Raw genomic sequence first — 21039 nt, forward strand, 5'->3', positions numbered from 1 at the left:
GTAGCACTCCATGTTCACAAATTTGAGATGTGGCATAGGATTTGGTTTGATCCTCTTTTACAGTGGGTTTTCAACGGTACTGAATGGCTTTAAAAAGAAAAAAAGTCCTGGCACTGGGTTGCTGTGATAGAAACTGCTAACGTGGCATTTCTTAAGGGATAATTTGTTTTGAAATTTGGCTTCTGAAGTGTGCAATACAAAACTGACTTCATTCGATGTAGGTGGTTTCGCTGTACTGGCAATAATAGCGCTGTGTGGTTTATGTTCCAGTGGTGGTTGTGAAATGTGTGTTGCAAAATAGACTGGAAAGTAGTGCATGGGATGATCATAATTTTACAAGGAGACAGACAAAAACATGAAGGAAGATTCAAGAAACACATTTATTTGTTCTTTTGAACCACAGCTGTGCTTTACATGTATTTAACGTAGCTGAAGTGTTCTGTTTCTTTACAGTGCATCTGGTAACCCCCTCACAAGTGTCTTGGTTTCAGAGGTCGCCTTCATCGAGTAAAAAAGCAGAAAACAGCGTACATGGCGACACGAGAGCACAGGTGGTCCCGACACACTTTTGTTAGTTTGCTTGGCTCAAGAGCTTCTTGATGTCTCCCTCGATGTCACTCGTGAGGAACCTGCGGCTGTAGCGCTTGAAGGGCACGCCGTCCGACCCGATGAGGAACTTCTCAAAGTTCCAGGACACGTCGTTCCTGCACACGGGGCTCCAAATGATCAACTTGGGGTCGCCCATCAGGTGGGTGGGGTCGTCGCTGGGGAGCGGGAGGCGCTCCCGTAGGAACACGAACAGCGGGTGGGCGTCCTTCCCGTTCACGTCCACCTTCTCCAGGAGCTTGAATTTGGGCTCAAAGTTGTTCCCTGGTCTGACGTACTTCAATAAGTGAAGGATTTCTTCATTCTTGGAGTTCTCCTGCACACAAACATTACACTGGCATGTGAAGACAGCAATGATGGTATTAAAAGTTGGGATGTTTGAACCCCTTTTTTCTCTCTCAGACATTCATATATAACATTTCTATTAACACAATGACAGACAATTGTAAACAAAGACCTTTCTTTCTGACACACATGATGATTTGTCAAACCACTGCTATGTGAACCAGCTACTGGCAAGGAGGACTTAATGGACATCATATTATTTTGCCTTAAGTATATTATCGGTCCTCACCAATCTCAAATCAATACTAATATAGTATAAGTCATTGTCTAATGATTCCCAACCATTTCCTGTGATTATCATCATAAGGATTATTTTAACAAACCATGAATCCAAATATGCAACAATAACAAAACTGGTTAGATTACTTTCTGGGAAGTGTGTTGAGCTTCCTCTTTCATGACTACAAACAATGGAATCTATCAATGACTTGCCAACAATGTTACTGGTCATGGCAGTTTAAGAATTAACTACATTGTAAATAGCAATAGCTTTTTTTTGTGTTGAGTAGTAAACATTGTAAACTGTTGAGCCATTTCCTCATTCCAACATATTAAACTGTAGCCCTCAAATTGGAAAGCAGACATGTAAACCTATAGTCCACTTTGCTGACCCAGAACAATTATGACTGAATATTTGCTTTATTTTGATATAAATTTGCAAATTAATACATTATATATATATATATATATATATATATATATATATATATATATATATATATCTTAATCCCTGAAAGGAATTCATTAAAACATAAGTACAATTAACATTTTCTCCACTCATGACCAGACATGCATGCAAATTATTTTATATTTATTTTATTTAAAAATCTTTTCCAGCATTTTAGGTGTCAAAGTTGATGTGTTGACTAACTACTGTAGTGTACACCACAAAAGCCAAGCCTTTATGACCTGACAAACCTGCAATTCTGCAAATTTCCAGTTGAAACAATTCAATTAACCAAATTATTACTAATAGCAACTCAAATGTAGTGGGGGGGGGGGGGGGGGGTACTGAATAACAAGAGAACAATGAAAAAAAAATGCATAGTTTGTTTTCCTTACCTGGTGGCCAAACTGGTTGCAGGGTACACCCAGGATAACGAGCCCCTTGCTGGCATATCGCTCGTGGAGCTCGTTCATCTGAGTGTAATCCCTGGTGGTCGTACCTCAGAGAGACGCGACGTTCTCGATCAGGACCACTTTGCCCTGAAGCGAGGAGAAATTAAAAGTTTCCCCCGTTAACGTCTTGCCCGAGAGATCGTAGAATCGCTTTGCCATTGCGGAGCTCGAGAATATCGCTTCTGACTAAAGTCCCTGCGTAAACCGACTGATCCACTTCCCGAAAGTCTGGACGAAACCTTGAGGTGTGCCAAAGAGCTTCCATCATCTGTCAAGATAGTTCACTGCCTAACCAGAACAATACGTTAAACGAGTATTGTGAAAAAAACTAAATGGTATTCAATATTCAAGTCTAGTGTGAATTTTGAAGCTCTCGCAATACTTTCAATATTTATAATAATACAGGAATTCTCTCTCTCTCTCTCTCTCTCTCTCTCTCTCTCTCTCTCTCTCTCTCTCTCTCTCTCTCTCTCTCTCTCTCTCTCTCTCTCTCTCTCTCTCTCTCTCTCTCTCTCTCTCTCTATCCTCTTTGTCGGATGTGCTTGTGGAGGTACCGTGTTTTGGGGTGTGTCTGTTTATCAGCGCAGTCTGTGCCGGAGTAGGTAAATGTCATTAGCAAGTTCAGGCTACCGCCCAGCCAAGACCACAATATAACTAAATCAAGCTATACACTTGAACCAGAAACCGTTTGCATTTTTTATTTATTTATTTATTTTTATAATTAAAATGTATTTTACCGGGAAAAAAAATATTTTGCCATTGCATGACAGGAGATTTGAGTAGTATAATACATTTAAATATGCAATATGTAGGTTATATAGTTGAAAAATTACACATTTCCGTGATTCTATATACACACTTCCACCATGTAATGGCAGATAGTCCCTTAGCCCGACAGGTGACGTATTATAATTGGCGCGAATTATATTCTGTAAGGTTTGTCGCAGTGAAAAGGTCGTCTGTGGGGGACCAGTTTTTCGTGTCAAACAGCTTATCAAGGTTATATTTCCTATGATTGTCAAAAGCGGAACGTTGTTATAACGGACACCCTCGAATGATCGGCATGTTACGGTTGCTGCCGTTCGACATGACATGCTAACTTCGGCTATATCTCTTGCCGTTGCTGTGTAACGTAACGAGTTGTTTGGAGTAACAAGCTTCGTTATTAGCTTGGTCTTGTATGTAGCAAACTTTGTGTTTCTGTCTACCAGATGTTGCGGAAAAGACGAAGCTCGCCTGTGGATAATGGAGAGCAACACGCCCCTTCTTCTACTAGTAAGTTAATGCAATATCCCAGGCACATTTACAAACAAAGTGGTCACAAAAAGTATAAATGCTGAAATAATGCAATAGCTTTTAATTGTTTTGTCTGTCACTATATGTCGTTGGCGTAGATCAGTACAGTAGTTCCCCCCCCCCCCCAGTTGTACACATTGTGAAATTGACTGATTTATTAAACTTTGAAAAAACTCTTGAACTATTTAGAAATAAAAGATATACCGAAAAGAAAATGAATTTACTTAAATATAATTAAACATAATATTACTTTGCTTAAGTAATTACTGGTCACCAATCAGTTTGACCAGTTGCACATATAAACGCAAACGTTTCATATGTTGCACATATAAACGCAAACGTTTCATATGTAGCTATGGACAATTTAGAGTGTTCAATTATCCTGACATCCAAAAATGTAATTGTTTTGTGAGCACGGACAAAGACCATATTCATGTCAACAGTTTTTGCTTATGTTGGCCATTGTTCATCGGATCTTCTTGTTCAATATAAGGCCCTCTTGTGTTGTCAAGATTACAGTCGCTCAGCGGTTTTTACCGTGAGTGGCAATAGAATTCACATTTATACGAGTTGCTATCAGTTAAAACTCACTGAGATTCACTGACTTTAGCCAACCTTCAAGCTGCACTGTGCCTTTGCTCTTTCATCTTTGCTGATGTCACAACAGTCAATTCCCCCAGGCCCCGCCCCTAACAGCCCACAGATGTCTAAATCCAGGCCCACGATGCATCCATCCATAATCCCTAGGGTCATCAGTGAGTTGGAGACTATCCCCGAGACTGGTCACCAGGCACTGTGCTTTTAATTAATAGACTTAGGGTAGGATTTGACATGCCTCAATGGTAGCTTACCATCAGCAGTTAAATGCAAAATAAGGTTCCTTTAATTAAATCAGTAATACAAGCAATTGTATTGTCCGTATCCCACAACACTATATGCCTATTTCTTTTGTTTTGTTTTGTTTGCACACAGAGTCAAAGAAGAGTCGCACCACTGGTCGCCAGTCTAAAGTGTCTGCGCCAGAAGAGATAGCTGAAAGTGCTTTTAGTAAGATTGTACGAGAGGCGGGCGTCACGTTGACTCATGGCAGTGCCTCCAACGAGATTGGTAAATTAAAAAAAACGTGTCCGGTTGTTAAAATGTAACCCACCATTCATTTTTTTTCGTGCCTCTATCTCTCTCCAGCTGTTGATCAGGTGGTGTTTCAAAAAAGGATAACGCAAAAGCTACAGAAGAGTCCGAGGTACCCTGGTGTGAGTATACACTTAAACATCTCTGATATGAATTTGAAGGGGAAAAAAAGCAGAGATTTGAGTTAATGTTGTTGTGTTGTTTGTCACCAACATTTTGTGGGAGGAATATTTGCATGTGCTCCAGTCAAAAAATGCATCATAAAAAAAAAAAACAGTCGCTCTGGAGTATAAGTCATATTATTATAGGGAAATGTATTATACAAGATGACCATTCTGAGCCGGAGGCCAGTGCATCAGACCATACAGATTGAAGCAGTGGAAGTACGAGCTGCTGATTGGTTTGTAACAGGCTATGTTTGGAAGTTAATGGGAGCCTCTCCGAACACAAACAATGAAGATTTCCAAATCCACCTGATCCCTACACTTCCACTTCTACTATTAACAAATTATTTTCCTTTTTTAGTTTAAAATGGCTTACCTTAATTAGACTCCTGCGTTGCATTGTGGCCAAAGGTAGGATTGTGGTTTAAGCCACATGCTAAAATAGCGATATGTCACATTACCGGTAGTTGCCATGACTACAGCTATTTCTTCTTCTACTACACTTTTGGCAGTTGACAAATACTTTTGCTGCATTACCGCCACCTTCTTCTGCATGCTAAAGAAGATGTCTTACCAAAAGTATTTGCCAACCACCGAAGAAAAGTCACCACAATTAAGTCGCAGGACCAGCCAAACTATGGGGAAAAAGTGCGACTTATGGTACGAAAAATATGGTACTTGGTAGAGTAATTATGGCTCTTGTTATTAAGCTTTAAGCAACAAGATGCATACAAACACACAACATTAAAGCAAACATTGATCATTGGTGATTAAAGATCAATTGGCATGTCATTGCACAGATTGTACAGGAATTCATCAGTGGACTGCAGTCTCATATTGAGGACACCGACAGGTTTCGAAATTGCCTCCTTCCTTGTGTTCCAAGACTGCCCGATGATGACTCCAGGTGACTTTCAAATTCAACACGAACGTGTGGTAGTAGCATCCGGAGATGTACTTGACACGCACTTGTTCTTTTTGCAGCTTCGTCAGCTCCTTCCAGGAAAGCCTGCTGCGCATGCTGCTTGGCATTGACATGCTTCAGGTACGACTGGTCCCGAATATAAATGAGAATGTGTTTCGGATATGCACCACTGATGTCTGCTCCTCTCCTTGATATAGACACTTATCATTAACACGTTGCTTGAGAAACTACCTGAATATATGCTCAACAGGTCAGACTGAATATTAAAGATCTTGCTATTCATTTCTTTAAGTAAAGTAAAATATAATTGTCATGGTACTTTTTGTTCTGTCTCACAGTGCTGACGATGTCGGGCTCAGTATTCCGCGCATTATCATCAACCAGCTCAAGTGGCTTGACAGAGTTGTGGAAAGCAAGGTAGTCATTTCTTTAACGACAGGTTCAATTGTTTGCTCTGTGAACGTTCTGATTAGGCGCTCACAGATGCTGAATGCTAATTGGGTACTTCTGCGTTTTTAATGTGTGTGTGTGTGTCTAATGTAGGAGCTGGCGGCCAAGCTCATGGAGCTGCTGGCAGTGGCACCGGTGGACGTCCAGCGTGATATCATCACCAGCCTGCCAGAGATACTGGACGACTCGCAGCACATTGATATAGCCGGGGAGCTGAAGTACGTGCTGGAGACTAGCAGCTAGAATCATAATCAGCGACCATGTTGCTGAACAATTCTCACCCATGCAGTTCTCTGCTGAAGGAGAACACTCAGTTGACTGTGGCAATCCTGGATGCGCTGTCAAGCTTGAACCTCAGCTCCTCGTTGCTGACTGAGGTACTTACTCAAATGCAGTTCATGAACAGTCAGTCTTTGTATTGTTGTTGCCGAAAGTTAACAATGTCAGTGTATAGTTTATTATTGTTTAGTACCGCATAAAAAATAAGGCAACCTTCTTAATTAGAATATAAATATTTATATTTAAATATTCCCCAGTGTACTTTTTTTTTTTTAAATACTGGATTCAATTGTTAAATTATGTGTGGCCTTCTGCCCTTCCTTGATGAAAGTCATCTATGATGTCTTTATATAACTATTCCCAAACTGTGTGGTTGGTGTTTATGATGATAAGGTCGATTAAATGTTCGCGGGATATGAACAAACTCAAATGGGTTCTTATTAATTTGAGTTTATTGGTATGCACGTACCCCATTTCAGAGAAGTCAACTGCTGTATGTTATGTCCAGAAGTATTGGGATTTTCTTTTAAATTAATTTGCCTTCCTAAGGCACTACAATGGATTAAAAATAATTTAATGTGATCAAAGTGTGGATTTAAATGTAGGTTTTTACCATTTAAGAATTACAGTCATTTTATGTCAACAACCATCTATTTTCAGTGTTTTTGTGTTAATGTTTCAGGTTCGTGGTGCCGTTATGGCCACCTTGACCGCCGTGCAACTGGAAGACCTGCCTGTGGTGGTCAAATTTATTCTGCATTCCATCTCGGCATCTGATGCATACGAGGTCAGAGCGCTAGCATCAAAAGCACGTTTTGTTTATGGATAAAACAAAACATATTCATGTTTTCCAAGTGCACTCCATGGCCAAAGCATAATCTAATGACAACATGATAACAAAACCTCTTTTTTTATTCAAGAATAATCCTCAGTTTTGTACACCACTCCAAACTACAACCATATGAACAAATGCAATATTAAAGTAATAGCTTTTTTGACTATACTGTATTGTTAAAATGTGAGCATTAAAGGCAGCTGTTGTATTGGATCACAATAGAATGTGTGGTGCATAGCTAAGTGTGAAAGTGGCCTATGAGTGTATAATCATGCAATATTTATTTTTTGGCAGGTGGTGTGTGAGCTCCGTCAGAAACTAGAACTGGAGCAGTGTGTTCTCCCTTCTGTGCTGTCCCAGAGCCGTCGGAAGAGCAAAGGAGCAGCAACGTATGACTCACATATCAGACATAAATGATGCTGCTAAAGCCTAATTTTAATAAGTCTTTTGCGTGGATCAGGTCCAACTCGACGACAGCAACGACTGGCAGCCCGGATGTCATTACACTGATTGTGGATGCCATCAAGTCAGCAGTGCGCTTCCAGAAAACCATATCTGAAGCCTGGCTCAAGGTGTACAATTGTTAATAACTGTTCTTCCTGTTTTAAACAAAACCAGATATTTCAATGGCACTACTGTTTTTTTTTCCACAGGCAATCGAATCTGTGGAAGAAGTGGTGGACCACAAGGTGAATGTCATACTTTTAAGTCAATGAACGGGATACGTCTAACGCAGTTGTTATCTACTGGCCATAGTTTCATTGTAGACACACACGTATGGAAATCGAGGAATAAAATACACTTGCGCAACCTAATGCAAAGTTTCGATTGACGCTGTTAGAGAATAATTTATTTAATCAAATGTTAAGTACTCTTTAGTATTGTGGTTGTCGTTTGCTGTTCAGTGATTTATCATAGTAAAACACTGCTATGCAAATAATAATTATTTGACATTTTTAAACAAAACTGATACTATTGTTGTTTAAGTGGAATCTTAGATGCAGTTCTTATATTGGATCATGTTGAGGCCAAAAATTACTCAAAAGTTGCCACTTCAATATTCGTTAAAATATGTTTGTGCTTTTACACTTTTTTATTGTGAAAAAAAAATCAATACACAAAAGTTTCATTTTATTTACAACCCTGAAAATTTAAACTGAAATCAAATTAAATCAAACTTTATTTATAAAGCACCTTTCATACATTAAAATGCAACTCAAGGTGCTAAACAATGAAATCAAGGGAAACATGTAAAGATTAAAAAGTAATGGGCCTAAAATTGAACCTTGGGGAACCCCACATTTAATTCCATGGGTTCCAGAGGAACATGTATCCATACTTACAAAGAAATATCGATCTGTGAGATAGGAATAAAACCAGTAAAAAGCAGTACCAGAGATTCCCACCTGGCTTCTAAGTGTTTAATAAAATGTGGCGATCTACCGTATCAAAAGCAGCACTTAAATCCAGTAGCACCAAGACTAAGTTTTTCAGGTCTCTATCACACCTGATTCATTTAAAATCTTGGTACTATGGTTCATCCTAAAACCAGACTAATATTTTAATAGAAATATTAGTCAGGTTTTAGTATCTAAAAAATAATTTAATTGGATAAAACAATTTTTTTCTAAAATCTTACTTAAAAACGGCAAGTTGGATACAGGTCTGTAATTATTAAATTGCTCTTCGTTCTATACGAAAACTTTTATTGAAGCAGTCAATGTTTAAACTTCCACCAGAAATGTGTTCTGGATTTTTTGTGTCATCTGTGCGTTACCTATATTATAAAATCTTGTTGCTGCTACTCCAGGTGATCGATCTGCTGGTGCTGTTCATCCTCCACTCCACTAACGCCAACCAGAGTCGCCGGGGTGCCGAGAAGGTGCTGAAGATGAAAGTGAGGACTGGCCTGATCTCCGAAGCGTTGCTACAGAAGACCTTTAAGGATAACAAGCAGGCAAGTGCTTTCACTGACGCACGATTGGGAGGATTTTAATTTATTTGACGTGCGGGTTTCTTCCTGGGTTCAGGTCCTACGGGGATATTTTGCCTCCATCCTAGCCCTGGCTCAGAGTTTGCTGCGCTCGCCAGACCCGTGCGTGGTCCCGTTTGCCGGGCACATGTATCGGCATTCCTTCACTGCTTTTGGTACATATTGCCAACAGGTTAGCATTTTTGTTTAAATACACAAATGTGTCTCATCTTTTTAAAAATATAAACTATGCCTCATGTACTACTCTGTTGAAGGAGGTTGTGGGCTCACTGGTGACCCACGTCTGCAGTGGTGTTGGCGGCGAGGTGGACATGGCCCTGGAGCTGCTCTGCGGTCTGGTTACTGAAAAACCTGCTGAAATGGGACCGTATGCTGTATTTGTCAAGGTCAGGCGAAGGTCGTTTTATCTGCCGTCGTGAAACAGAAAAAAAGTTATGTAGATGAAAGGAAAGCAGAGTGATGCTTTCTTCCAAAGACGGTAGACACCCCCAGGCCCGTCCTATTACCAATTACCTATATTATTATCCTTGTCAAGGAGTTTCTTTAAATTGCTGCCTAATATAGTGATTTTTATGTCAAATTTTACATCGATTCAATAAATTTTATTCCCTAAGTATTTATAGGTTCAGTTTTTGCTTATGTAATAAAAATGTTAGAAAATGCCGTTCTGGTAAAGAAGAGCGATCTTCTCTTTTTTTCCACCAAGATTGATAACATTTGTCTCTGTCATTCTTCTGATGCGACGACAAATTTGTCAGCCTCGTCACAACTAATTACTGTAACACCAATATTTTCTGCAGGGAATTCTGGACTACCTGGACAATCTTTCACCTCAGCAAATTCGCAGACTTTTCCATCTGCTAAGCGGGCTGGCTTTTGGATCACAACAAGGCTCACACATTCAGGTGTTTACTCATCATTTATTTGGGACATTTGTCATTAGGGATGAGTGATTAATTGAAATCAAACTGACATTGCAATGCAATGTAGTAGAAAGCAATTTTAAAATAATTGGTTGCAATTTGAGGGAAGAGGAAAAAAATGGAAGACAGCCTCTCTCTTCTTTCTTTCTCTCACGCACTACATGGGTGCAAGCGCATATTACAGTTTGCCTTTTGGAAATACATGAAAATACATATCTATATCACCTCAATTTATCTACTTCAGGAAGACCTAATTATGGAAGGACACATTTTGCCAATAAATAATACCAACATCACACACGCACATAAATCACAGCACCAATAAGTTTGATTAAATTGTAAAAATAAAATGGACCAGATAAACAAACATTGTCATGGAAATCTCATGAGTATAAAATACAGGACAGCAAAAGAAAAGAAAACTCGATGGGTAAAGTGATGTCAAAATAAATAATTGCCACAGAGGCAGTATACAAAACACCAATGTTGTACAGAAAAATTGTTCCACCATAAATTTGATACAAATTCCACATACTGCATTTACCTAGCATCTGAAGGGGACAAGTTAGAATAAAGGTAAGAAGAAAAAAAAGGCCAAAAATTACAGTCACAATATTGAGAGGGGGGGGGGGGTGAAATCGCAATTCGATTATTTTTCCAAATCGTTCAGCCCTATTTGTAATAACTTTGGACCTGCGTCTGACATTCTTTCCCTCCCTCCCTTCAGGACGACATGCACATTGTGATCCGCAAACAACTCTCCAGCACCGTGCCCAAGTACAAGCGCATCGGGATCATCGGTGGCGTTATGATCATAGGCAGCATGGGGGCCATCGCGTAAGAGCTTTTCCTCACAGATTATTGTTGTGTTTTTTTTTTATTATGCCTGTTCATTTTATTTCCCCATCACGCTCTGCACAATTAGACCTAAAGCCGAAGATACTCAGGACAAATCATTACCACCCGAGACATTCAGACAGGTACACATAAAGACAAGTTGCTGTATACTTTGTTTCATTCATATTTGTGTTTGTAGCGGTTCATTCCAGTTGAAGTTTGTTGGACAAAATGTATGGTTTCTTTTCTTGTTGCAGTTGTCAGCCCTGTTGGAGTTGGTGCAGTCCAGTAGTGAGACGTCACCTGAAGCTGCTGCTTTGTACTGTGATGAGCTGGCCAATCTGATTCAAACTTCCTCTCTGGACCCACAAGTACAGGTAAGTAGGACTACCAAATCTTCCAAACAAGAAACTGTGTGTTTTGTGCTGCAGGTTTAGATCACTATAAGCCATGCAAATGGAGTTCTGAGTTGATTGTATAGGGATATCAGAGAAATCTGATGGATGCTTTGATGGTGTTTTGCCGTAAAACATCTTTATTATTCTGTTGATGAGCTCATCTTTGATCTGGAATCCATTAAAAAAATGTTTAGAAAAAAACAACTAAAAATTTGAACATTTATGCCTTAGTGCAATTATTGATGGCACTGCTGGTTAAAACGAGCAGAAGCAGAGAAAGAAAAATAATTTTCTTGACAATAGCCATAATTCAGTGTCTCTCTGCATTCAACCAATGACATTTCTTTATTCAGTGTGGTGTGCTATTCTTTTTCTTCATGTGCAGGAAAAGATCTGCAACAGAGTCTTAGATGTCTTCCAGGGTGACTTTGTGGTGGATCTGGGTCCAGAAATATCAGGGTCAGTGATCAGCAACTGGAACTCAACTTCATCTGTGCCTTTGATAATTAACCCTTCTGTGTTAATGCTGGTTATGGTCGCAGGTCCTTCTCTTTCCCAGCCCGCGTCATGTATGACCTTGATCAGGATGAGAGTCAAGGAGGCATTGCCATCAACTTGATGCCTTTGCTGGCCAAAGACATGCTCAGCAGGGCGGAGCAGCATAGTCGGGATAAGAAGGATAACAAGTCGGCTACTTTGATGTCATTTTCCTAGATTCCATATTTAACTGACATCCGGTGAATTGAACACTTTTTTTTTTGTCATCAGGAGTTCTCTCTGTTTGTCCCCATTTTTCCGCCTGCTGCGCTTTTGTGAGGAGAAACAGAACCAAGGAGATTTAGAGGAGATCGATGCATTATTGGGTGAGAAAATAATTAGAATGATTATTTATTGAGCATTTGTTAAAAAACATTAATAAATGTGTGTGCATGTTTTGGGGATTCCAGGTTGCCCTCTCATCCTAACAGACATGGATGTTGTAGAAAAAATAGACAGCCTGTCCAAAGTGGAGAAGGAGTTCATTTGCACTCTGCTATTTCACACCATCAACTGGTTCAGAGAGGTAACTGCACATGGAAAGGTGTCCTAGTCATACATTTGATGACCTGGATTCTAGGGGTGTGCCAAAAAATCGATTCTTATTTAGTACGATTCAGAATCGATTTTAAATGTCCCAAAATCGATTTTATTTAAATTATTTGATACTGTCTTGCCTTTGTCTGTGTGTGCCTTTTATTGGGAGCGCTGTTTGTGTTGTACCCAATTTGGCCACTTGGGGGCAGTGTGGTTTCACGTGGTCTAATACACTGTTAAGTTGTAGCCACATTAGAGAGTGGAAGGAAAAAGTCACAATCAAGTTATTCCAAAATTTTTTTTGCAGTGTGGAGCTGTTCTTTTGAATGATAAAAGTGACGCAAGTAGCGCGCTAATTAGCATTAGTGAGTCAAACTAGAGTAGATCATTACAATTCCTTGCACATCTATAGATTGAAGCAAAAATCATTGTCAATCAAATCATTTTGAAGCAAAAATCGTTCTTAATCAAAAATCGATTATGAATCGAATCGCAGACCCAAAAATCGGAATCAAATCGTGAGACATTCAGAAATTCCCACCTCTACTGGATTCTGTATATCCCAATTAACTTTCAACAGGAGTTGGGGTATACCCTCGACTGGTCGCCAGCCAATTGAAGGGCAGCTAAAGACAAAGTCAAACAACCATTCACACTCAAATTCTCACTTATGGACAATTTAAAATCTTCCAAACCTCACATGAATGTTTTCGGAATCAGGGAGGAAACTGGAGTGACTGAAGAAAACTGAGAGAGAACAAGGCCAGAGTCGAAATTTAAACCTCAGAGCTGGGAGGCAAACATGCTGGCCATGAGTCCACCATATTTCCTCTTATAGAGTACATAACAAATAGAGCAGAATTTCTTACAATATTGTGATATAGAATCAGGTAGAGGCCATACCACCAACTCAAGTGGTCTTATTTAGTGAATCATACATAGGTCTTGCATTGACTCAAAATGGCCACCACTTTAATTTGAACTTTAAACTAACAGATATACTGACATAGATGTCAAAATTGTCCACTTGTACAGCCCGTCACCATAACGGCTGTTGTGTCTGTTGGCAGGTGGTAAATGCCTTTTGTAAGATGAAGGACAAAGACATGAAGATGAAAGTGATGACCCGTCTGCAGAACATTACCTACCTTCACACCCTGTTGGAGAGGGCTTTAGCCGGTGGGCATCACATGCACAGTATCGACTCTCATTACAGGCCTCAGTGAGTTTTCAAATGACACTCTTGCTTTTAGTTACTCCTGGCTATGTTCCCCCTGTTGCTAATTTTGATGGAGAGAGCACAGACATGATTGTACCCAGCACCGCCGCTCCTTTGAATAAGACAAAGAAAGGTAAGCAAACGGCACTGGAGATATTTTATATTATTGCTCTATTATTTAAAAAGAGAAAAACATCCAAGGAAGGGAAAAGGCACTGAGAGCCGAGGGTGTCTTTTTGAATATGCTTTCAAGATGGTTCTGGAAAGAAGAGGAAGGCGCCTGGGAAGAATTCCTCTCAAGGCAGCTTTCCGGGGGAGGACAAGACGCCAGAAGATGAAACACAGCAGGTGAACAATGAATACAAATTGTATTCCAGTATTGACTTAGGGGGTGGATGTTTTTGAGTTCTGCCTTTAGCTTTTATGTGCATGAATGGGGTGGAAGCTAAGTCAGCCTAAACTTGGTCAAATTTGAAGTGAGCGCATTTCTGCTTTGGTTTAGATGATCACGGTAAACAAAATAGAAACTTGCAACAACAACAACAACAAAAGTTAATTTAGATGTAGGCTTACAAGTAACTAAATTTGAGCTAACACACTACCAATAAAAATGTATAATTTTCTTGTACACTTGACTTATGGACCACTTATAAGTAACGAGCCTGTACATGTTCTTAAAGGATCCAGAGAAGGAGAGGGAGAAAGAGAAAGAGAAGGATGCCCGACAAGGAGTCAACCTGGCATCCTACAGGCCATTTTTCAGAGAGCTTGACATGGAGATTCTCAGTGTGCTGCAATGTGGCTTGCGAGCCCGCTTAACGCTGGACCCTGATGTCGGCGCCAAGGTGTGAGACAAGGTGTCCTTTCCAGGGGGACCCCAAAATTAAAACCAAAAGCACACTGTATGTTTTGAATCTCCTTTAGGAGAACCAGGAGGTTCTTTTGGGTCCGGCAGAGCTGGTTTTCCTGCTGGAAGATATGCTTCGCAAACTGGAGTTTCGTCTGACGGCCGCCCTGGCCAAGAGAATGCCTTTTCTCAAGGTGCATAACTGCCAGAACAACAGCACACAAATAGACTCCACAGGTCACAGCATTAAATACACCTGGACTACCTAAATCGCATCCATTACCAGAGAATATAGCACTGATCATAAATAGTCAAGAATATTTTTTGACTTGAGTTCCTCTTTAAATCTGATCTGAAAAGTGGTCAACGTGTTCATTTGTGGAAATAAGAACATTTCTACGAAATGACGTGGTTATTAAAGTTGTGTGGGGGAATAAAAAAACCATTGAATACTATTTTACAATGATATATAGCTTGGATTGGTACCTATAGCCTTTCATACAAAGCCATTCTTCTCTATTCATTGTCATTTATATGGCGACAGGCGAGGGCCGACAAGAGCATGGGCTTCTCCCACCTGCAACAGAAAAGCCCCAAGGATGTAGCTTCCTTCTGTGTCCAGATGCTGCCTGCCCTCTGCTCCCACTTGGAGAACTGTCACAACTATTTTCAGGTAGAAAAGAAGAGACTGGGATTAAAAGGGGATCCTCCTTATTTCAACTTTTGTCTGCCCGGTTCTGTTGCATCTTCAGACGTTGCTCTCTGACAATGACGGTATTGTGGACGGGCCCACCACAGATGCTCAGGAGCACCAGTTAATATCTACTTGCTGTCAGCTTCTCCTGCAAGTGTTCAACACCATCTTCAGCTGGTGAGCAGGAGAAAGCAGTACTTCGCACCAGGGATCAGTGTTTTTTTGTGCCCCCGAGGTACATTCGATCAGACAAGTCTTTGTGTGTGTTTGGGTGCTCATTCAAATGGCAGGTCTGGATTCAGCCAGCCCGACCATCGGAGCTTACTGAAGAAAGCCTTGGGAGTTTTGGCGGGTCGACTAAAAGATGGAGAAGCTGAGTTGAGCCTGGAGCTGCTTGTTAAGTGAGCGAGAAGGCTTGCGAACGAATGTTCTTGCTCGTATCGCTACTTCCAATTTCTGGAGTATTTGAATCAAAAACAAAACTGTTGCGTGTCTTCTGAACTAAAAAATCTCGTCACGCAGTGATTGTTCATTCACATTGAATACATATTGAAATGCTGAACGTTGTCTTTTTTTTCTCAGACACAGCTTTGAATATCTGCTGAACTTCCGCAGCACTATTCCAAATCTCAGTTCAGCTCTGTGCCTCTCTCAGCTGTCGTCCACTGTTTCCGAGAAAGGAGGCAACGCTACTGCTTATAGAGAGCAGACTGGTCGGTCCTTCATCTTTCTAGCAATTACATTTCCTACTTTATTATCGAGCCGACTTCCATAATGATCGGCTGCTTGGGTATTTTGTCCATTTAGCTTCTCTCGCACGGGCCTTCCTTAGCCAATCATGGCTGACAGTCAGTGGTGAAAAGCAACGAGGGACCAAATTCAATGAAGCGCTTCACACGCTCCTCAGGTATGTCAACTAAAACATGATCAGAAACACCTCACTAATAGGATCAACTGCATTGATGCGCCACTTCAAATCACAGCCATAATAATACAACTTTTTTTTTAAGTGAGCATTGAAGGTGGATGCCGTCTGGCAAAATCAGTGACAACAGCGAGGTCTTACCACCAGAGATGAAGATGCTGAGGTTCTCTTTGGGAGTGACCAGGATGGATAGAATCAGTACATCAGAGGGACAGCACATGTTAGAGGCTATAAAGTCAGAGAGGCCAGACTGAGATGGTTTGGGCATGTCCAGAGAAGAGATAGTGAGTATATTAGCAGAAGGATGCTGAGTTTCCAAATGCCAGGCAGGAGGTCTAGAGGAAGACCAAAGAGGAGATTTATGGATGTAGTTAAAGAGGACATGAAGGTAGTTGGTGTGAGAGCGCAGGATGCAGATGACAGGGTTAGATAGAGGAAACTGATTTGCTGTTGCGACCCCTGAAGGGAAAAGAAGAAAGAAGATTGAAGGGGGTGTTTGCAAATGTAAAACCGATAGCAAAATTTGAATGCAGCCTCACTTCACTAATGCTCTTCAAGTCTTGATAGGTCAGTGTGAGGCTGTGGCACCTTGACCCCCCCCCCCCCCAAATAGAAAGCACCCTATTTAGTATATTTGTGAAGATGGAATTTTTCATACAGCTCTTGTATTGGGTCTCATTATTAGATTGTAGAGCTAGACCGATATTTTTTTCAGGACCAATACCAATGATGATTATTAGTAGTCAAGGAGGCCGATAACCGATATAAGCCGATATTCATTTATAGTAAAAAAAAAAAAGAAAAAAAAGGGGGGGGGGTGAATATTGGCGTCAATTTTTTTTTATATTCAAATGCCAATCTTGACTGTTGTAATGTCTTAAAGCATGTTTATTGAACAATTTTTCAGACTTTTCAAAATGTAGATTAAAAAAAATAAATCTTAGACAATTGACATCCTTTTGAATTTCTTATCTATAATTTGTTCAAAATGTTCAGGGAGCTCCCAAGGTTATCAGTACGTCTTAAAAAGTTAAATGGAAACTTGAGCAAGTAAATACCATAGCGCTCTATAGTTTTCTTCAGTAAATATTTTTTCCCCAAATTTAAAAATACTAGAACTTTTAAACTTTCAAATGTCTTCATTTTAATTTCGAACAAAAACAAATGGTTCAAAAGGTTCACAGGGTTAGTAGCATCTCATAAAGTTAACTGAACATTTAAATAAATAGCTCCGAGATTAAAATGGTTTTAGATTTACCTTATATCGGCCATCAAAAAAAAAAAAGGCCAATTATCGGTCTATCTCTATTATATTGATCAGCTGTTCTTAATTTTGTGTCTCTGAAAGGTGGCAATTGTAATCAGAAAATAGAGAAAAAAATTGGCATATCAGTTCAGTTATACAAGCTATGATCTTAGCTTAGCTTCTGAATATATGCTTGAAAAATATACAGTAAATGTTCATTGTTGTAAACAGAGAAGCCAGTCTAAACCCAAGTTCTTTCTGTTTGCAGTATCTACCTGGCACACGTGGACGATGTTCTAAAGGCGGTGGAAGAAATAGCTAATGAAGGCTTCCCTCAGATCATCAACGCCTCAAAAGACGAAAGCTCTGCCTCCTGGCCGACGCTCAGCAGGTAAATACATCGTCATCGTCATCACACTCAACCCTCTGTGATTTACGTGAGGTTTCATTTTCAACTCTCTTCCCAAAGACAGACATTCCTGGTCTTCTATAAAGTTTTGATGGCAGAGCTGGAAAAATCGGTCCGGAAGATTCCGTCTGGCAAAATCAGTGACAGTGGCGAGGTCTGCCACTAGATGTCGCACTAAACAACATATCCTTGTACAGTCAACCCAGCCACATTAAGTACACCATTTTGAGCTGTCTGCCTTTACAAAAATAGTCGCACACTGATCACTATAATTACCTTACTAGCTAAATCAATACCTCTCTGACAGTGCCAATCAAAAATTAGTATTTGTAAAGTCACAAATGTTAATACTCATTCAACTGCACAGGTGTGCCTAATCACTTATGCATGTCCTCTTCAGGCCCAGAGTGAGAAGCTGCTGACATGGACCCTGGCAGTCCGGGACTTTAACATCCTGGTCAACCTTGTAAAGGTGTGTCCAATGTTTGCCTTCTGCTTGTTACTTCTTTTTTAACCATTTCCTTTGTCAGTTCACTCATTTCCATTTTTTGGTCTCTAACCCTGTCAAGCAGGTGTTTGACTCGAGACCTGTCCTTAACGTGTGCCTTAAGGTGAGTTTGATCCCCATGCTGAGTTGTACTTGAATGTTCTAAAGGAGACTGTGAATGTACCGGTACTATAAAGCTTATTTTCTTCATGGGTAGTATGGACGTCTTTTCTTGGAATCCTTCCTGAAGTTGGGGATGCCGCTGCTCGACTACAGTTTCAAAAGGCACAAAGTGTGTATGAAATGACTCTGTATGAACATTAAACGTGCTAAACGAAGTGCGGTGACCATGTCTGGTGTTGTCTCTTTTCTTAGGAGGACGTGCACAACCTGTTGAAGACCTTCCAGCTCAGCACTCGCCAGCTCCATCACATTTGTGGACACTCCAAGGTTGCTGCCTTAAGTACATTATATTGTTACACTGTCTGGCCTCCCCCCCCAAAAAAAGTCCATTGATCCTGCATTTACCGTTTACTGCACTCAATCCGCCCACGCATTCTGTAGTTCAGGGGTTCACTGCTGTTGTTGTCTCCCTACGTATCAGTGGGGTTACCGTGTGGAACGTAGTGGCCAATCAGTGAGGGAAGAGGATGCCTCATGTTCTCTGAAGCACTTTCTGCTGTTTGAGCCCAATGAATCATGAACATTGTGCACTTAGCATATGACTGTGCCATCAGGGGAGAAAACAACTTAATTGGTGGCCACATGGGAGTACTGCTCCCACAGGCTCACATCACCAACCTCTCTGTCACGAGACTCTTATTTTCACTACCAAAGTCTCTGTAACCAAATGCTAACCATCACATTTCTTCCTGAAAGATAATCTTACACTATAGTCCTTCCTGAATTAATTATGCATTGCAGTTATTGGCCCACTTTTAGTTGTTACAGTAATCTCACTAGTTTAATACTTTGAATTCCTGAATAGGAGGAACAGCTTTTCTAGATAGCAAATGAGAATTTGCTGATGAGAATTTGCTAACCTAATTTCGTTGTTCCTTGCTTCATTGCATCCAATGCTTCAACCCTTTGGGCCAGACAGTTTATATTGAAAGATATAATGAGCAAAACTTTCCTTGGCATATTCCACAATACTCAGATCAACCAGGACACAAGTTTGACCAACCACGTTCCGGCTTTGAAGAAGAGCCTTGAGCTGTTTGTCTACAGAGTGAAGGCCATGCTCACCCTCAACAATTGCCAGGGGGCCTTTTGGATTGGAAACCTCAAGAATCGCAATCTGAAGGTTTAACATCACCTGACTTGTGTTGACTTTGGCGGACTGATCCGATAATGTGCACCTGTGTTTCTATACTGCAGGGTGAAGAAATTCTTTCACAAAAGTCACAAGAAAGTGAGGAGGAAGAGGAAGAACAAGTGGCTCCCCAGGGCCAATCGGAGGATGAGGTATTTATGAACACTTTCAACAAAGAGGGATGAGCTGGACACATTTTAAGTACCTTTTTATTTGTTGTATGGGTGTCTTTTAGTCTAAAATTACTATTTAAAAAAAGTGGGAAGGCTATTTTTAATTTAATAATAAAAGAAAAGTACTTAATGTAAAAGATGTTTATTTATTTTTATTTTTATTTAGATCTCTAGAATTACAGCTTTATTTTTTTTTTATAACTTTTAACATTTATAATTTATTCACTTGCTGATCAGTTTTCAGGTCCAGCATGTAATACTGGCACTAATTAAACCAAACCAATTGTGCTTCATTACACTAAATCAGTGTTGACCTGAATTGAACAGTTTTTGTTGTTGTTGTTTTTTTTGTTTTTTTTTACAACTGAAGGCATTAGTAATGTTTTCAATCTGGTAATTAGGGAACATTACGGTGCGTTTCACAACAGCAGTCTGATGTCTTTAGGAATTCAAGGCACATAACGTGGAGTTGGTTGAATGGACCACTTGAAAAAAAAAACGAGGTCGCTATGCAAACACAAGGGTGCGGAGCAGCGTGTAGTTTGGCAGGGGTGAAGTCCGATACATAATAGAGCCTCCAGCTACTGCTGAGAACGTCTTGCCAAAGCAGGCTGTTGCAAGTAAAACAGCCTAGTGTGCCTGATAAGATAACAGGGTTATTTATTATGCAGTCCTCTAGCAAGTGAATGCTATTTTGTCAGTTCCCAGACTCTTATCTGCCGTTTATAACGATTTACATGAACACAGCGTTATGCAAAGAGGTTCAGAATGTCAGTTGTGTGATTTCCCTTAGGAGCAGGATAGCGATGCTGAGACGAGAAGGAAGAGCAACAGAGAGGAGAATGATGATGAGAATCAAACGGATGACTCTGAAACACACTGATACGTCAACAAATCTCTTCAGCACATTTTCCAACAGACGTATGTGTGGGGGTCACAGGTGAGCTGGAGCCTATCCAGCTCAAGCTCTCAATATGTCAATAAATACATTCATAGTTATACGGTTTACAATCAAACTTCTTCATGATACTGTTTGTTCACAATGGTATTTTTATGTTGTTTTAAAAATTTTTTTTTGTTTTTGCCAAAAATTAAAATGTTACTTGTTTCTATTGTCATTCATTGCAATAACAAATACATTTAGACTGAAATTATTGTGATTTTTCTGACACAAAACTTGAGATTGTAGAATGCATAAAAATACACGGACTGACGTTAACACTGAGATCTTTGTTTCTAGCAAATCCCATAAATAGGGTGCACACTGCTGGCATAAGCTGTAGGCGATTGAAATACGTTTTTATTGACATTTGAATAAGTGCAAATTTGCCACAAGAATGCCATTCTAG

At 40.1% G+C, this 21039-nt stretch overlaps 2 protein-coding genes across 3 annotated transcripts; one reads left to right on the forward strand and one right to left on the reverse strand.

Moving 5' to 3' along the window:
- Positions 1-361: 361 nt before the first annotated feature.
- On the reverse strand, positions 362-2317 carry gpx1b (glutathione peroxidase 1b). Its single transcript, XM_086087372.1, has 2 exons — positions 2014-2317; positions 362-922 (listed from the first exon to the last, which is right to left on the reverse strand). The coding sequence occupies exons 1-2, from the start codon at positions 2227-2229 to the stop codon at positions 572-574; spliced, it is 567 nt and encodes a 188-aa protein (XP_085943498.1). The 5' UTR covers positions 2230-2317; the 3' UTR covers positions 362-571.
- Positions 2318-2961: 644 nt separating this feature from the next.
- On the forward strand, positions 2962-20798 carry fancd2 (FA complementation group D2). 2 transcript variants are annotated; one of them, XM_086086836.1, is made up of 44 exons: positions 2962-3069; positions 3282-3345; positions 4339-4473; positions 4552-4619; positions 5462-5568; positions 5646-5706; positions 5784-5836; positions 5925-6003; positions 6130-6254; positions 6326-6413; positions 6998-7102; positions 7445-7539; positions 7611-7722; positions 7804-7839; positions 8961-9107; positions 9181-9315; positions 9398-9529; positions 9944-10048; positions 10794-10903; positions 10992-11046; positions 11161-11280; positions 11687-11760; positions 11844-11987; positions 12070-12164; positions 12249-12364; positions 13446-13554; positions 13629-13727; positions 13848-13942; positions 14275-14439; positions 14519-14635; positions 14986-15114; positions 15194-15312; positions 15426-15536; positions 15718-15848; positions 15943-16042; positions 17575-17697; positions 17776-17869; positions 18116-18187; positions 18288-18326; positions 18420-18494; positions 18578-18652; positions 19362-19508; positions 19583-19669; positions 20484-20798. In XM_086086836.1, the coding sequence occupies exons 2-44, from the start codon at positions 3282-3284 to the stop codon at positions 20571-20573; spliced, it is 4338 nt and encodes a 1445-aa protein (XP_085942962.1). In that variant the 5' UTR covers positions 2962-3069; the 3' UTR covers positions 20574-20798. The 2 variants fall into 2 exon arrangements, with proteins under 2 accessions (XP_085942962.1, XP_085942963.1); XM_086086837.1 differs by lacking the exons at positions 17575-17697; positions 17776-17869; positions 18116-18187; ... (4 more) ...; positions 19583-19669; positions 20484-20798 and adding an exon at positions 16146-16596.
- The last annotated feature ends 241 nt before the right edge of the window (positions 20799-21039 follow it).

Source organism: Leptonotus elevatus, chromosome 10 (genome assembly GCF_054856555.1).
Source record: "Leptonotus elevatus isolate MCC_2025b chromosome 10, RoL_Lele_1.0, whole genome shotgun sequence".
Classification (NCBI taxonomy): Eukaryota; Metazoa; Chordata; class Actinopteri; order Syngnathiformes; family Syngnathidae; genus Leptonotus; species Leptonotus elevatus.

What these genes read in the sequence shown, in the direction of transcription:
- fancd2 (XM_086086836.1), top strand. Translation starts at nt 3,282, where the DNA reads ATGTTGCGGAAAAGACGAAGCTCGCCTGTGGATAATGGAGAGCAACAC. An exon ending in AGAGTCCGAGGTACCCTGGT is followed by an intron (nt 4,620 to 5,461) that starts GTGAGTATACAC and finishes GTCATTGCACAG; the next exon opens with ATTGTACAGGAATTCATCAG. An exon ending in TGCTTATAGAGAGCAGACTG is followed by an intron (nt 15,849 to 15,942) that starts GTCGGTCCTTCA and finishes TTGTCCATTTAG; the next exon opens with CTTCTCTCGCACGGGCCTTC.